The 18,564-nt window shown below is 42.8% G+C and overlaps 1 protein-coding gene across 9 annotated transcripts in view; it reads left to right on the top strand.

The window, feature by feature from the left end:
- The window catches only part of LOC140426391 (mesoderm induction early response protein 1-like), a 98,123-nt gene extending 87,912 nt beyond the window's left edge, over positions 1–10,211 (top strand). For 7 of the 9 annotated variants that reach the window (XM_072511093.1, XM_072511094.1, XM_072511091.1 and 4 more), the window contains one exon: positions 8,883–10,211. In XM_072511093.1, the coding sequence (XP_072367194.1) occupies positions 8,883–9,238 (356 nt within the window). In that variant the 3' untranslated portion in view covers positions 9,239–10,211. The other 2 variants (XM_072511097.1, XM_072511096.1) reach the window with 2 other exon arrangements.
- The last annotated feature ends 8,353 nt before the right edge of the window (positions 10,212–18,564 follow it).

Here is an 18,564-nt window from a genome sequence, read left to right as displayed (position 1 = left end):
TCTTAACTTGTCATCATAAAACACTTGCAATCTAAAACAACTATCAATTATGTTTGCTTGTATCTCTTTATTCCCTTCGCTGCTCTCCAGTTTAACGGATTTGCATCTTTAGTATGCCTTATTTTTAGTTGCCTAGATTTTAACAGTACATTTTCAGTAAGTATACCAAGTAGGAGAAATTATCTAATGCTGTCCTTAATTGGGCATGCGTCTTAAAATCTGCTTATTTTGTCTCAAGCCACTTTGATAGTTTCTGGGTTCCTTTCTCTATACTGGAGAAATACTGAAGAACTACCTTTGGTTTTACCTTCCTTACTGTGCTCTTTCTGATTTGGAGTATAGACGTCTCCTGATAAATTGACCAGAAAATGTGAACTGTCTGAGGCCTACAGTGTGAAGTTGGGTGAATGTGCACATGGTCTTTTGAAAACATTAAACTTAACAGCATATATGCGCAATTGAGTAGAAATCCATGCTAAAATTTAGTTTCAGATATTTAGCTCTAGTACACTGATGTTCTTGGCAGTTGTTGGTTTTTCTGAGAAGGGTTTCCTCCACCAATTGTAAAAGTAGACAAAGTAAATTACAAACCCAACCCAAGTTACCTAGTGCCTTGATCTAAGGTACTATGTTCAAGAAGTATATTGTCTTGGTGGCTTCAAGATATTCTGTTGTTCTCACAGACCTAAAATAAAACATTGTTCCCAAATATTAAAATCAAATTATCAGTTAATTGGTGCAAGTCATCACAAGCACTATTTCCAGTTACCCGAATGCATGAAATATTCTAATGTTGACTTCATTGTAGTGTAGGACATAGTTTCCATTTTATTTGTATCATTGTGTAAAACCTAGTAGTGGTGAAGTTCATATTTGTACAATTTATATAATGGTGTGAACACAGTTGGAAAAAAATCTTGATCCTTTTTTATAGATAACTCCCCAGTGTAATACATTTATTATTTCTAAATATTTGAATGAATATCAGAGTCAAAATCATCCAACTGGGTTACAAGACATTTTATCACATTGTGTTGACCTAAAATCAATGAAAAATACAACAAAAACAATCCATCAAGATTCCACTATTGTATGGAAGTGGCTTAATCTCAACCCATTCTGCCTGCTCCTCTTTTCAACCAGTATCTAATTTCTTTTTTAGAAAAAGGATCACTTCAAAATTCTTGACAGAGAATTCAGTTTTAACCTCCCGCTGCCAAGAAATACTTGACTCATGTCCTATTTAATCCTAATCTCTAGTTTATGCCCTCTTGATACCATGTTACTGACCAGTCCATCACCTAACCATCCAGAATCTTTTTTTAAATTAATTTAGAGTACCCAATTCATTTTTCCCAATTAAAGGGCAATTTAGCATGGTCAATCCACCTACCCTGCACATCTTTGGGTTGTGGGGGCGAAACTCGCGCAAACATGGGGAGAATGTGCAAACTCCATGCGGACAGTGACCCAGAGTCGGGATCAAACCCCGTGACCATCCAGAATCTTAATTGTGCTTAACATTCTCAGCTCTTGAGTTTGAAGTATCACTAGTGTGAAACCTGAGGTTTGGTTCACTGATGGATTTCTGACATTCGCCTACTGGCGTGCAAGTTTTAGGCCTTGGTAACTGGTGGCTGGGTCCTGTGTCTGGCAGCACTTTGAGGTATAATTATTGATTTTGGTGTTTTTGGATTGGATTTCTTAACAAAGATACACCTGTTTCTGCTGAGAACTATGCAGTGGGGAGGAAGAATAACAAAATATAATTTAAGCATGCAAACATTTTAAAAATCAGCTTTCTTGATTTGGCAGGGCAAATCGGTGCATAGCTGATAGCTAACAGCCTGACAGCTGTTAATAATTAGCCACATAACAGAAAACCAGAGGTTGTTTTAACTTCGTAATCAGCCATTTAAAATTCAATAGAATCTTGTAACTTTCATTAAATATTGCCCTTTGCATGCTGTTAGTGTCACCTATATTTAATTTAACAGCATTTTTAGGCTTTTCTTGCAAGCTGACTCTTCCTCAAAGCGCAATGCTTTAATAAAAATTACCTTTGTGTGTAAATGAACAAAAGAAGATAAAAAGATGGCTTATTCGATCAATGTGCTGCCTTCCTTGCCTGAATGTGCTGCTGCTCCTGCATACCAAGGTTCTTGCTCTGGATCTCTATGGGTTAAGGGAAGTATGATAGAGTTTTCTTTTGATGTACATCCAGGGGGTTATTTTTTTTAATCAGGTAAGTACCCGAAAAATCTGTAAACATCTGTGAAATTTTATATATTTTTGATGGGAAAAAATGATTTTGCAAAAATACTAACTTTATTTCAGTCAGTGGATGGATGAGGTGTATACATTTTATCCTAATCTGTGGGAGCAGTTTCTTAGTTGTATGTACAGCATTATCTTGAGAACCAGCATCCTTGGTGCATAGTGTATTAAACTTTATTTTCCCAACTAGAAATGTAGCCATTGATAATGTAATTTGGGCTGTTTTAATGAGCTCTTTAATCTTCCTGTCATCTCACCACACTTCTAAGTAGGCTGCACCCCTACGGTTTTCTGCTCCTGCAATGATCATATGTCTACCTTTTAGCATAATCTCAATCATTTTTTTAAATAAATTTAGAGTGCCCAATTATTTGTTTATCCAAATAAGGGGCAATTTAGTCTGGCCAATCCACCTACCTGCACATCACGCAGACATGGGGAGACTGTGCAAACTCCACAGGGACAATGACCCAGGGCTGGGATTTGAACCCGAGTCCTCAGCGCCGTAGGCAGCAATGCTAACCACTGTGCCAAGTGCCGCCTAGGACAATCTCAATCCTAACGCTAGTGCCTATAGTCCTGTCCAGCATACTCTTCTTAATTATGCTAAACAGCACAGATTATGTACAATGATAGCAATAAAGTGTTTAATCTTTTTAAAGTATAATTATTCAATAATTAATGTCGTCAGATCCTTTGCCAAGTTGGAACACAATCAAGCACTCTCCTCTTACTCCTCTTTCCCCAAACAGACTAAAATGTCCCATAAACCTGGATATATGCTAGATCCCAGCTAGACATAATGCTGCAGATTGATTTTATAGATGTGATTTACATCCGTGGACCATGGAATTTACAATGCAGAAGGAGGCCATTCGGCCCATCGAATCTGCACCAACCCTTGGAAAGAGCACCCTATTTAACCCCACACCCACTCTATCCCTGTACCCAGTAACCCCACCTAACCTTTTTTGGACACTTAAGGGCAATTTAGCATGGCCAATCCGCCTAACCTGCTCATCTTTGGACTGTGGGAGGAAACAGGAGCACCCGGTGGAAACCCACGTAGACACAGGGAGAACGTGCAGATCTGCACAGACAGTGACCCAGCCGGAAATCGAACCTGGGACCCTGAAACTGTGAAGCAACTGTGTTAACCACTGTGCTACCGTGCTGCCCTTAATCATTGCATAATAGTTCATACGAAGTGATGTTGTGAAGAATAGTGTTCTATCACCTTGGATTAATTAGCGTATTCTTCAGATCCTTGACAAACCAGTATTAGGCGTCATCTGTGACATTCCCCGCCCCTATTTGTGACACAAATTAATTTATATGCAAAGCATGATCTCTCTGACTTCCTTTTATACAGTGTCACAGAATTTGTTACAACTTAGTCAAGAGTAAAACTGATTACATTAAGTGCACATTTACTGGTTTGTGTTTGCAAAACAAATTTTCTTACTGAAAAAATTGGATTTTACAGTCTTTCCCTCCGGATTCTAGAGCCTTTGTGTAAACTCCTGTTCAGATATAATTTTAAGTAGATAAAGGAGAATTAAAGCTTTGCATCGCTGCCTTTCTGTTCAAAGTGCTCCCATTTATCTATTAACATTTTTAATAAAGATAAATGTTCAACCGTGAAAGTTTCTACCAAGAAAGATGGCAAAAGAGGGAAGTGGTGGTGTCGTATTGTTGCTGCACCTGTAATGCAGAGACCCAGGGTAATGATCGTGACCCAGGTTTGAAGCCAGTTCCAGCAGGTGGTGGAATTTGAATTAAATAAAATATTTGGATGACCATTAAACCATTCTGATTGTCATAAAAATGCATCTGGAAGTCTGCCCTCCATTCCTAATCTGACGCCAGACCCACAGCAAAGTGGTTGACTCTCAAATACCTATGAGATGGCCTTGCAAGCCACTCGGTTGTATGAAACCGCTGCAAAGTGTGCAAAGAAAAGAAGAAAAAAAAAATTGACCTAGGCACCAGAAAAGACAACAGCAAACGAAGCCCTGTCAACCCTGCAAAGTCCTCCTTACTAGCATAATAATCGCTTATTGTCACAAGTGAAGTTAATGTGAAAAGCCCCTAGTCGCCACATTCCGCCGCCTGTTTGGGGAGGCCGGTACGGGAATTGAACCTGCACTGCTGGCATTGTTCTGCATTGCAAGCCAGCTATTTAGCCCACTGTGCTAAACCAGCCCCACATCTGGGGGCTTGTGCCAAAATTGGGAGAGCTGTCTCATGGATGTGTCGGGCAACAGCCTGACATTATTGTACTGACAGAATCATACCTTACACCATCCCTGGGTATGTCCTGTCCCACTGGCAGGACAGACCCATCAGAGGTGTGTCGGCTCATTGGTATGCAGTTGTGAGGGAACTTCTTAGCACTCCTCAACATTGACACAGGGTCCCCATGAAGTCTCATGGCAATCAGGTCAAACACAGACAAGGAAACTTCCTGCTGCCACACAACATCTCCTTCCCCCAGCTGATGAATCCGTACTCCTCCATGTTGAATAGCACTTGGAGGAAGGAAGCACTGCGGGTGGGAATCTTCAATGTCCATCAACCAGAGTGGCTCGGTAACACTACTACTGACCGAGCTGGTTGAGTCCTGACTTTATCTGTGATATATGGTGAAGGAACCAACAAGAGGAAAAGCATATTTGACTCCCATCCTCCCGAATCTTCCTGCCACAGATGCCTCTGGCCATAACTGTATAGGTAGGAGTGACCACCACATAGTCCATGCGGAGACAAAGATCAATCCTTACATTGAGAATATCCTCCATGTTGTGTGGCACCACAACCGCACTAAATGGAAAGATCTCAAAACAGATCTAGGAAATCCAGACTGGGCAGCCACCCAAGTGGCTTTGGGTAATCAGCAGACCGGTACTCAACCACAATCTGTCATCTTATGGCCTGGCATATCCCACTTTCTACCACTATTACCAAGCCAGGGGATCAGCCCTGGTTCAGTGAAGGGAGTACAGGTTGGCATGCCAGGAGCAGCACCAGGTGTCAACCTGGTGAAGCTACAACACAGGACTACTTGCCTACATGGACAAGAGAGTTGAACTCCAGAGGTGGGAGTGACTGCCCTTGATATCAAGGCCACATTTAACTGTGTGACATTAAGAAGCCCTAGCAAAACTGAAGTCAATCAGGTAGAATCTCCACTGGTTGGAGTCATGCCTGGCACACGGTAGCACAAGTGGATAGCACTGTGGCTTCACAGCGCCAGGGTCCCAGGTTCAATTCCCCGCTGGGTCACTGTCTGTGCGGAGTCTGCACGTTCTCCCCGTGTCTGCGTGGGTTTCCTCCGGGTGCTCTGGTTTCCTCCCACAGTCCAAAGATGTGCAGGTTAGGTGGATTGGCCATGATAAATTGCCCTTAGTGACCAAAAAAAGGTTAGATTGGGGTTATTGAGTTATGGGGTAGTGAGGGCTTAAGTGGGTCGGTGCAGACTCATTTTCCAGCACTTGGTCTGAAGCCTTGTATGCTATGGTATTTCAAGTGCTCGTCTAAATAATTCTTAAAAGTAATGAGGGTCCCCTCTATCACCCTTTCAGGCAATGAGTTCCAGATTCCAACCACCCTGGGAATGAAAAAGGTTTTCCTCATTTCTACAGCACGGTAGCACAGTGTTAGCACTGTAGCCTCACAGCATCAGGACCCAGTCTGGGTCACTGTCAGTGCGGAGTCTGCACGTGCTCCCCATGTCTGTGTGGGTTTCCTCCAGGTGCGATTATTATTATTATTATTATTATTATTATTATTATTATGCTCCACAGACCAAAGATGTGCGGGTTAGGTGGATTGGTCATGCTAAATTTCCCTTAGTGTCCAAACGTTAGATGGGTTGCTGGGTTCGGAGATAGGGTGGAAGTGTGGGTTTAGGTAGGGTGTTATATCAGGGGACGATGTAGACTCGATGGGCTGAATGGCCTCCTTCTGCACTTTAACTTCTGTGATATCCTCTAAATCTCCTGCCCATAACTTAAATCTATGCCCCCTGGGTATTGGCCCCTCCACGAAAGGGAAAAATACCTTCCTGACCACCCTATGTCCCCCATAATTTTACACCTCAAACAGTCCCACCTCAGCCTTCTCTGCTCCAGTGCGAACAACCCTAGCCTATCTAGTCTCTTTTGATAGTTGAAAGGATCCAACCCATCAACATCCTGGTAAATCTTCCTTTCCAGTACATATCACTTCCTTCCTATAGTGTAATGACCAGAACTGCACACAGTACTCCAGCTGGGGCCTAACCATTTTTTTTTAACAACTCCAGCAAAACCTCCCTGCTCTATATACAATGCCTCGGTTAATAAAGGCAAGAATCCCTTAGACCTTCTTAACCACCTTATCTACCTACCCTGATGTCAGAAGAGATCTGTGAACATGCACACCAAGGTCCCTTTGATCCTAATAATCGCTTATTGTCACAAGTAGGCTTCAATGAAGTTACTGTGAAAAGCCCCTAGTCGCCACATTCCGGCGCCTGTTCGGGGAGGCCGGTACGGGAGTTGAACCGCGCTGCTGGTGTTGCTCTGCATTACAAGCCAGCTGTTGAGCCCACTGTGCTAAACCAGCCCCGATGCACTTCCTAGGGTCTGACCATTCATTGTATATTTCCTTGCCTTGTTAGTCCTCCCACTTACCTCACACTTTTCATGGTTACATTCCATTTGTTACTCTTGTTGCACCTAACCAGCCCGTTTATATCGACCTGTAATCTGAGGCCTTGCTCCTCACTATTTATCAACCACCAATTTTTGTGATAGCTGCAAACTTACTTAAGTTGTTGGTCAGTCACCTGCACCTCCTTCATCGATTACCTTTCTCCTAGCTGCTCCCATCAATTACCTTTCTTTTGGGGCGGCACAGTGGGTAGCACTGCTGCCTCACAGCACTGAGGAACCGGGTGCGATCCTGGCCACAGGTCACTGTCCATGTGGAGTTTGCACATTCTCCCCGTGTTTGCATGGGTCTCACCGCCACAACCCAAAGATGTGCAGGATAGGTGGATTGGCCACGCTAAATTGCCCCTTAATTGGAAAAAAATAAGTGGGTACGCTAAATTTATTTACAAAAAATAATTATGACCTTACATCATAAGTAGGGATGATCACTGAGGATTGCACAGCACTATTCGCAACTCCTTAGATACTGAAGTCCATGTTCAAATGCAATAGGACCTGGACAATATCTTGGTTTCACTGACAAGTGGCAAGTAACATTTGTGCCACAAGTGCCAGGCAATGACCATCTACAACTTAAACCAACGCTCCTTGATATTCAGTGGCATTACTATCACTGAATCCCCCACTATCAACATCCTGGGAGTTCCATTGACCAGAAACTTAATTAGACTAGCCATATGAATACTGTGGCTACAAGAGCAGGTCAGAGGCTGAGAATTCTGCAAAGAGTAACTCTCCTCCTTACTCCCCAATACCAGTCCACAACTACAAAACAAATCAGGAGTATAAGAATACTCTCTGGTTGTCTGGATGAGTGCATCTCGAACAGCACTAAAGCTTGAAACAAAGCAGGCCACTTGATTGGCATCCCGCCCACAAACAATCACTCCCTCCACCGCTGACACACAGTCACAGCAACAGTGTACCATCTACAAGATGCACTGCAAGAACTCACCAAAGTTCCTTAAACAACATCTTTCAAATGTACACTGCTAGCATCTAGAAGGACAAGGGCAGCAGATACGTGGGAACACCCCGCCTGCAAGGTCCCCTCCAAGCCACTCACCATTCTGACTTGGAAACATATTGCGACTCCTTCATTGTCACTGAATCCTGGAACTCCCTGCTGAATAGAAGTGTGGGTGGAGCTACAGCACATGGACTGCAGTAGTTCAAGTTCAATGAATGGAGTGGTACAGTGGTTAGCACTGCAGCCTCACAGCACCAGGGATCTGGGTTCAATTCTGGCTTTGGGTGACTGTGTGGAGTTTGCAGGTTAGGTAGGGTTACTGGGATAAGGTGGGGGAGTGGGCCATGATAGGATGTTCTTTCGGAGGGCAGAGAGTCGGTGCAGCCTCAATGGGCCGAATTCCCTCCTCCTGAACTATATAATTCTATGATGAAGAATGCTGGCCTCGCCAGCAAACCCATGTACCTTGAATGAATGAAAAAGCTGACTAACATAATTTTGAAAAAGTGCTGACCAAAATGTATGTGGGCTTAATGACTCTGAATTATAAAGTGTGTAGTCAAACTTGCACTTGGGACAAGAGGTTATAACTTAATTTATGGAAATTAAGCCAATATTGCTTAAAATACACAAAACATAAAAGGATGCAAGAATTGAACATGGATTTTGTTTTCTTGAGGCAGTCTCTCCCAAGAGTTCTGGCATTTATTTAGTTAATTTTCATATGGGTTTTAGCTCAATTTTGTTGAAAATTAGTGTTTAAATCTCTCATGTTTCTGTCTGTGATAATCTATAAAGAAACATTATACATTCCCATGAGCTATAATGTTAAAACTATTTTTGTTTTGTTTTTGGAAAATATCTGCAGGTAATAGACTGAAGAGCCAACTGAAATCTTTTTGTTGTATCTGATGCAGGGACGAATGCTAATGGTCCAGTTGAAACATCAGATCAGTGGCATGATTATGGTGAAATCAAGGGATTGAACTACAATGGACCTGTCAATAATTCTGCAGTTTCTGGGCATGCAAAAATGAACACCAATGGCTGTGAGAAAGATGATGATTTGTGCGATGTCAAACTAATAAATGTACGGAATGAAAAAGACGAGTCTGGATCAAGTTGTGAAAGACCAGCTAAGAGACTAAAAACTGATAATGACTCTGGAAATGAAAAGAATAGCCTAAACATTTCAGAAGCAAACCTGCACCTGAAATCTGATGACTCTGCTGTTCTGACTGACTCATCTAGACACCAAATGCCTCAAATCTGAAGAAATTGTAATAATCCAATTTTGGTCTTAATGGCATTTTTTTAAAACCTGATTGATGATTGGGTTGGTTTGTACAAATTTGATCATTGACATCAGTGATGTCTTTTTTTTTATATATACCTATATATATTAATTTATATTAATATATATATATGTAAATTCTTCTGACTATCTGGGCTCAAAATACATTCTATATTTTTGCCAGATTTCTACATAGAATCAAGAGAATTTTTGGAATAAGTGCTCCCGTTTCCTTGCAGTCCTTTCTGTAAAACTTGTACAGTTCCCTGATTTGTACAGTTGCTAAGCTTTATTGTGGATGGAGAAAGATAATAAATATACCAAGAATCTAATAATGTCTGACTCATTCCATTTTGGTACAACTTTGTTTTTAAATTATTAAAATGATGGAATGTTTAACATATTTAAGAGGTAGTGGTTTTACACTGTCTGGAGCTGTGATTTTTTTATTTTTTTTTAAATAAATTTAGAGTAACCAATTCATTTTTTCCAATTAAGGGGCAATTTAGTGTGGCCAACCCACCTAGCCTGCATATCTTTGGGTTGTGGGGGCGAAACACAAACACGGGGACAATGTGCAAACTCCACACGGACAGTGACCCAGAGCCATGATCGAACCTGGGATGTCGGCGCCGTGAGGCAGCAGTGCTATCCACTGCGTCACCGTGCTGCCCCTGTCTGGAGCTGTGATGAGGTTTATCGGGGTCACAGTTTTTACAATACTGTAATTGACTGAAGCTTTTTGTATGCTATTCTATTACTGCAACAAATATTTTAGCTTGAATATAAAACGTCATCCCTCAGTATTGCTGAATCACAGTTCTGATTATGTGCTGCATTTTCTTTATTTTTGATAAGACTTGCGTACAACATGTTGAATATGCACGTTAGAAAATGAAATTGCAAAAACAGCTGTGATATTTTTCATTAAAAAAAAAATGAACCTTTTTAATTTTGTTTTCTTCTGGATTCATGTTAAGTTTATTCTCAATATTGTACATTTATTTTGGCTTTTAAATTGAGAGACATAAGGGAAAGCTCAACCCAGAATCACCAATTAAAAATAAAGACTTTCATTTATATAGCACCTTTTCCTGACCTCTGGCTGCAAAGCATTTTGAGAGATCCAATTGGGTGTAATTGTAGGGAAATACAGATGAATCTGCAATATCCCAGCAGCAGCCATCATGCATTCTCATAATGCACCATCTCCATCAGCATTATTACAAGGTTTCAGGAAAATTAAGTAAATGGGTGGTACAGAAACACAGCTTTCCAATGGAAAAAACCCCAAGCAGTGGTCAATAACTTGTGTAATAACGTTTATTCCTCCAATTACCTGACGGTAAGATTCTGCTGTCTGGACAAATTAGCCAGTCTGATCTGAAATAACACAAAGCATTGGGGAAATGTTTACATGTTTTGGATACTCCCATAATTTTGTCATTCAGCAAAGGTAACCTATTTAACCTGAGGTTATGGGACAGGTGTCATGGGTTTGGGAGGTGCTGTTATAGATTTTCAAAAATAGCTACAGTACATCTTGCAGGTGACACACATTACAACACATTGTACTAGTGGTGGAGGGGGTTTAAGTTGGTGAACAGGGAACTCATTGAGCAAGCTGTATTGTCCTAGTGTCAAGCTTCCCCACTTGCCTAGATCACACTTCCGACTTGTGATTTGTCGATGGATTTTGAGGATTCAGGAAGTCCATTGTGAGCCAAACATCTGACCTGCTCTTGCAGCCAAAATAAAATATTTGTGTAGCTGGTCTATCTCTACTTCTGGAATTAAGCTCATGTCAATGTTTGGACAAAGAATGTAATGAGGCCTGGCACTGACTAAGACTATTTAATCCCATTGAGACTTCAATAGTTTTGCTCTGGCTTCTTGTTCTAAAAACTTGCTCCTAGCCAAAGTGTCAACTAAAACACCTGAGTATCAATTATATTAATACCAGTTGTTGTACGTGGTGGGCCTTCACTCTTAAATGAGTCAAATGAGACTTCTCCATCTGTCACAACTTCTCTTTACCCAGTTGTCCAGGTGCATAAGCTTTTCCTTTGGTTGGAGCAGCTGTACAAGTTCATTTAGACTACCTGATTCTCCTACTCTCCAATTGCCCTGTAACAAATGGAAGACATTACCACAACTTTATCATCTTTCTCTTAAATTTGTCTGTTGAGAATATTTTGTGTTTTAATATTAGTTCAATATATAAGACAAAACCTGTTCCTTTCCTTTTCAGTCCGTCATCCACCCTGTTGAATACAGTATACTTAATCCATCTTGCATGACTGACAGTCCAGGAAAAGATGTCCTTTAAAATGTGGGCTCAGGTGTAATTGCATATCAGGGAATGCTGCATTATCTTTTCCTTGTATGTCTTATTTTCCCATTTGCTGAATCTCTACTTCTATCTTCATATTGTCTCCAGGGCACAATATGCTTATTTAAGGAGGATTGAGGATTTATGGCCAAAGTTTCTACTATCACCACTGATTTGAAAAGCCCTAGGATGCATGTAATTAAGGCTTACTTATTGTGCTTGACAATGTTTCAAATAAACTTCCTTTTATATATTTTACTCCATTGTTTGATATCCTCCTATACACACATGTTGTCTTCCAGCTCAATTATAAAAACCAATGCAAAGTACTTAATGTCACCATACCTTCATCCCAATTAGCTTCATGCCTCCATCATCAACTATTTTTACAGTAGTGGTATAGTTCCAAAACTATGCTTCTAAAAACCCATTCTCTACCCTTAGTATCTCATTTATTTATCCATTTTAGAACTCGAAATTGCCCTTTTCACCTGCTTTTTTTTACTCTTGCAAATAAACTAATCTAGAAAGAAGTCCTAGTTTTATTCTAAATAAATATACCCTGCTTTGGCCACTTGCATTACCTTCAGTCAATCTTAATATCATTATGATAGGGCATATTATTACCTTGTTTCTACTTGCGCATGTTTAAATTGTCTTCAGATTTTCATCTCCCATCTGATTTCTACTGGATTTTCACTTGAAATGAATACTAACATGGTATCATTTTTCTTCCTATTTTTTTAAAATTTAAGAGTACCAATTATTTGTTTCCGATTAAGGGGCATTTTAGTGTGACCAATCCACCTAACCCCATCTTTTGGGTTGTGGGAGTGAGACCCACGCAGGCACGGGGAGAATGTGCAAACTACGAGGATCGAACCCGCTCCTTATTTTTAATCTTGCTGAAAAAAAACTTTTTCATTTGAATATTCAACATTTGAATATTCCCTTCAGCATTTAATGTACATCTTCTTTGTTGTTTCCAATGCTAGTTGAACTCTATATCATCCAGCACCAATGTTTTTATTTGAAGGTCTCAGCTTTTCTCAAAAGCCCTAGACTTGATACTTTCTGGCAATTATTATCCAAGCAGCTCAAAGCAAATAGTGCAATCCAAGTTTTTGTGTAATGTGTGCAATTTTGGAACATGTATCAATGGACACTTGGGGAAACTAAGGGGTTAGTTCCTCAAAGGTGTAAAAAGATGAGTGCTTGGCAGATCATTTTTAAAAGAACCTAAAGGTGTAACAGAATGAAGGAATGAATGTTTCCGCTAGTTGTTACCGACTGCTTGATTTTAGTTGAGATATACATAAAGGAATTAATCAGTGTGCTAGGTTGCTGGTAGTCAAAAATTATCATTCTTTATCTTTCAAACAGAATTTGACATCAAAGATTGTCAAAAATTCAATAGACCTTTTTAAAATCAATTTGACAAACGGGCAGCACGGTAACACAGTGGTTAGCACTATTGCTTCACCGCATCAGGGACCCAGGTTCGATTCCTGGCTTGGATCATTCTGTGGAGTCTGCACGTTCTCCGTGTCTGCGTGGGTTTCCTCCGGTTTCTTCCCACAAGTCCCGAAAGACGTGCTGTTAGGTGAATTGGACATTCTGAATTTTCCCTCGGTACCTGAACAGGTGCTGTTGTATGGTGACTAGGGGATTTTCACAGTAACTTCATTGGCGTTAATGTAAACATAGTTGTGACACTAATAAAGATTATTATCAAATGACAGGTCACGAGATCTTGTCACTGGACAACTGCTTCTGGAGAATATAAGGTTTATACTAAGTCACTCAACTTCACCTTGATTCCTTACCTTCTACTTTATAAGCAACTATTTCCACATAAAGCAAAAGAAAACACAGTACAGATCAGAAAAAAATTACAAAAGTGAAATAATTCCTAATATTTCTCGCGCAACGAAAGCTCACTCTCCGTAATGTTCTTGTAAAATGGCTTAACTCATTTTCTTTGGTCCATTTTAAGATTTGACAGAATTCAAAATGAAAACTTGGTTCTACCTTTTGCTTAGGAGACAAGAGTTCACTGTATCGTAAGGTTTATAATGATAGAAAGGACAATCGGCAATTCAGAGTAAGAATAATTAACCAGGGGTGAGCCAACTTCAATGGGTCAAGCATAGAGCTGGGCCAGTTAGGCTGGAATTAAAGGTTGGCAGGAAAAATTAGCAGAACAATGGGCTACCTTCAGAACAGAAATAGTACAGACACAGTCAAGGTATATTCCCTCAAAAGGGAACTATCCAGAGTTCCCTGGATGAAAGAGGAAATAGAGATTCAGATAACAAAGAAGAATTGTGCTTCTGGCAGGTGTCAGGTAGAAAATACAGTTGAGAACCAAGTATATGCAGAAGGTTCAGAGGGGAGATGAAAAAGCACATTGGAGAATTAAAGAGTAATTACGAGTAAAGACTGCAGCCAACATAAAGGGGAATCTAAAAGTCTTCAATGGGCATATAAATAGTAAAACCATCCAATGTAATAAAATTGCGAGTGGACAGGAGATACGCAGAGGCCCCGGTAAGTAAACTGTTGATATTGTGCTTCAGTGATTTTATGAGCAGGACATAGTTGTGTAGCCATTTCAAGATCAAGATTTTTGTGCTTGAGAGATTTTCTGAGTCCCTCATCAGAAATGCCACTGACAATCTGATCTCTGGGGCGAAATTCTCCTACCGCCCCGCCACATTTCTGCCCCGACCGGCTGGCGGGAGTCTCCATTACACCGGCCGGTCAATGGGGTTTCCCATTGTGGGGCAGCCCCACGCCGTCGGGGAAACCCCCGGGCGCCGGCAAAACGGAGACTCCCGCCGGCGGAGAATGACGCCCCTGATGAGGGAATCACAGAGGGTCTCATAATTACAGGATTGGGCCAGCGGCTTTAAGTCGGTGAGAAAGCTGCTGAATGATTCTCCTGGTCTTTGTATATGCCTAGTGAACTTGAAGCGTTCAAATGTTTCATTCACCTCCGATTTGCAATGGGTATCGAATTTTTTTATAATTGTGTCCCACTTATTCTTGTCCTCCCCTTCGGCATAGGTAAATGAGTTATATATCTCCATGGCCGGTTTCCCTGCCGCAGCTAAGAGGTATGCAATTTGTTTTTATCTGGCGCAGCGGTCATGTCCTTAATTTCCAGAAACAAATTAAATTGTTGCAGGAAAATCTTTCAATTATACTGGAGATTACCAGAGGTTCTGAGGTGTTCTGGAAGTGATTCCATCTTACCGGTTTGTGCCCGAGAGATCCGAATGTAGCAATGCCTTCCTTGGCCGAATATCTTATCCGAGTTTTTTTTCTTTTTTTTTTTTGTTTTCTCTTGTCTGTCAAACCTAAGCTAGCTAGTTTCTATTTTCGTTGTTAAGGCCAACACACTCTGTGGTACCATGTAGTGTTACCTGCGTGGTCGATAACACGTGTTACTCAATCCTTGGCTGATGGTGAGGTCCTCTGAATCTTGTTGAAGAAGACGCAAACTCGTCCAGTAGCAACAAAGGTTTATTGAGTAACTATAACTATTAATGCGTGCGTTCTTTACCTTAACATGGGAACTAGGAATTGGATAACAAGATTTAACAATTGTAACTAAATGTAACTCCACTAACTATGTGATTCTGATGTTTCCCTGTTCACAGCACACCCGAGAGAGAGACAGAGACCCCGTGTGGCTGCCCTTTATACCCCTGTTGGTCCAGCCCTCTGTTGATCATGTCGTGCTGCTATCTACCCACTAACCCCGTGTGTGCATGCACCTACAGAGATCACCACAGCCCAGAGCCTTTGCTGAATCCAGTGCTTTCAACTGTTTCTAGATATCACGTGGAGTGAATTGAGTTAGCTGAAGACTGGCTTCTGTCATACTGCAGAACCCAGGAGGAGGCTGAGATGAATCATCCATTCAACACTCCTGGATGAAGATTGGTGCAAATGCTTCAGCCTCACCTTTTGTACTAATGCACCAGGCTCTCCCATCACTTTGGATGGGGATAATTTCAGAGTCTCCTCCTCCAGTTAGTGGTTTAATTTTCTACGATTAGATGTGACAAGACTGTAGACCCTGGATCTGATCCGCTGGTTGTAGCCTCACTTAGCTCTATTGCGTGCTGATTCTGCTGAATTCCTATATTGTAGCTTCACCAGCTTGACACCCCATTTTTAGTATTGTTTGGTGCTGCACCTGGCATGCCCTCCTGCACTTCTGTTTGAATCAGGGTTGATTATAGAGTAATTATAGAGTGAGGGATAAACAAATGTTTACATTCATAAATGTTATGCATTCTGGTTGAATACAATTCTGCTGCTGTCGATGGCCCACAGCACCTCATGGATGCCCAGTTTTGAGCTGCTGTGTTGTGGTTTTTCTCTTTTGCATGAAATAATTGAAGGAATCTCAGGCACAGAACGATTGTTTATTGACCAATGTGTTGGAGAGCCCAGTGTCAGAGGTAGACCTCTGGATCTGACTCTGCCCAACACATGGAATCAAGTAACATTTATACAGAGCTCATTATGTAGGCAAGAATATTGTTTGCATTGGATCATATCTCTTTTAAAAAAAAATATATTTATTAAAGTATTTTAACAACACAATTTTTTCCCCTTACAAACAATAACCCCCCCCCCCCCCCCCCCCCCCCCGTAACAAAATAACACAAAATCGCACTGAGCAAGATATATACATGGCAAAATGGTATATTTACATAGCTTTATACACTGGCTCATGCCCGCACGTGCCAGTTTCCCCCACCCTCCATGTCATCTCCCGCTCATCCATCCCCTCAAACAATCTCTCGTTTTCCCCCCCCCCCCGCCCCCAGGGTTGCTGCTGCTGCTGACCGACCTTCCTCTAACGCTCCGCGAGATAGTCTAGGAACGGTTGCCACCGCCTGTAGAACCCTTGCGCAGACCCTCTCAAAGCAAACTTAATCCTCTCCAGCTTTATGAACCCCACCATGTCATTTATCCAGGCCTCCAGGCTGGGGGGCTTCACCTCCTTCCACAATAGCAAGATCCTTCGCCGGGCTACTAGGGACGCAAAGGCCAGAATTCTGGCCTCTTTCGCCTCCTGCACTCCCAGCTCATCCACTACTCCAAATATTGCTAGCCTCCAGCCTGGCTTGACCTGGACTTTCACCACCTGAGATATTGCTCCCGCCACTCCTCTCCAGAACCCCTCCAGTGCCAGGCATGACCAAAACATGTGGACATGGTTCGCCGGACTCCTTGAACATCTTTCACATCTGTCCTCTACCCCAAAGAACCTACTCAACCTCGCCCTCGTCAGATGCGCTCTGTGAACCACCTTAAATTGTATCAGGCTGAGCCTGGCACACGAGGAGGAAGTATTAACCCGACCCAGGGCATCAGCCCACAGCCCTTCCTCGATCTCCTCCCCCAGCACCTCCTCCCATTTACTCTTCAATTTTTCTACTAGCGCTTCCCCCTCCTCTTTCATCTCCTGGTGTATTTCCGACACCTTGCCCTCCCCGACCCATACCCCCAAAATCACCCTATCTTGAACTTCTTGTGCCGGGAGCAACGGAAATTCCCTCACCTGTCGCCTCACAAAAGCCCTCACCTGCATGTATCTAAATGCATTTCCCGGGGGTAACTCCAACTTCTCCTCAAGTGCCCCTAGGCTCGCAAACGTCCCGTCAATGAACAGGTCCCCCATTCTTCTAATCCCCGCCCGATGTCAGCCCTGGAACCCCCCGTCCATCTTCCCCGGGACAAACCGGTGGTTGCCACTGATCGGGGACCACACCGATGCTCCCATTGCACCCCTATGCCTTCTCCACTGGCCCCAGATCCTTAACGTTGTCGCCACCACCGGGCTCATGGTGTACCTTGTCGGCGAGAGCGGCAGCGGTGCCGTTACCAACGCCCCCAGGCTCGTTCCTTTACAGGACGCCATCTCCATCCTCTTCCAGGCTGCCCCCTCTCCCTCCATAACCCACTTGCGGATCATCGCCACGTTTGCTGCCCAGTAGTAGCTCCCCAGGCTGGCAGAGCCAACCCTCCTCGGTCCCTATTGCGTTCCAGGAACCCTCTCCTAACCCTCGGGGTCTTATTTGCCCACACAAACCCCATACTACTCCTACCTACTCTCTTGAAAAAGCCCTTGGTGATCACGATGGGAAGGCACTGAAACACAAACAAAAACCTCGGAAGGACCACCATTTTGACCGACTGCACTCTACCCGCCAGCGAGAGCGGTAACATGTCCCATCTTTTAAAATCCTCCTCCATCTGCTCCACCAGCCTCGTCAAATTCAGTTTATGTAGGGCCCCCCAACTCCCGGCCATCTGGATCCCCAGATACCGAAAGCTTTCCTCCGCCCACCTCAGCGGTAGGTCCCCTATCCCTCTTTCTTGGTCCCCTGCCTGTAATATAAAAAAGCTCACTCTTCTCTACATTGAGCTTATAGCCTGAGAATTCCCCAAACTCTTCAGAGTCTGCATGACCTCCACCATCCCCTCCATTGGGTCCGCCACGTACAGCAGCAGGTCATCCGCGTATAGCGACACCCGATGGTCTTCTCCCCCGCAGACCAACCCCCTCCATTTATTAGACTCCCTCAGTGATATGGCCAAGGGTTCGATCGCCAATGCAAACAACAGGGGGGACAGGGAGCACTCCTGCCTCGTTCCTCGGTACAGCCGAAAGTACTCCGACCTCCGCCGGTTCATCGCCACACTCGCCACCGGGGCGCTGTAAAGGAGCTTAACCCATCTGATAAACTCTCCCCCGAACCCAAACCTACGCAACACCTCCCAGAGGTACTCCCACTCTACTCAGTCAAAGGCTTTTTCCGCGGGCATAGCTGCCACTATCTCCGCCTCGCCCTCCTCCGATGTCATCACTATCACGTTTAAGAGCCGCCGCACACTGGCCGATCGTCTCATCCCCCCTTCCTTCCCTGGGGGCTGGGATCTGTACAGC

Source organism: Scyliorhinus torazame, chromosome 7 (assembly GCF_047496885.1).
Source record: "Scyliorhinus torazame isolate Kashiwa2021f chromosome 7, sScyTor2.1, whole genome shotgun sequence".
In the NCBI taxonomy this organism is placed as follows: domain Eukaryota; kingdom Metazoa; phylum Chordata; class Chondrichthyes; order Carcharhiniformes; family Scyliorhinidae; genus Scyliorhinus; species Scyliorhinus torazame.
The sequence above is the reverse complement of the archived record's forward strand: the minus strand, read 5'-3'. Positions and strand labels throughout refer to the sequence as shown.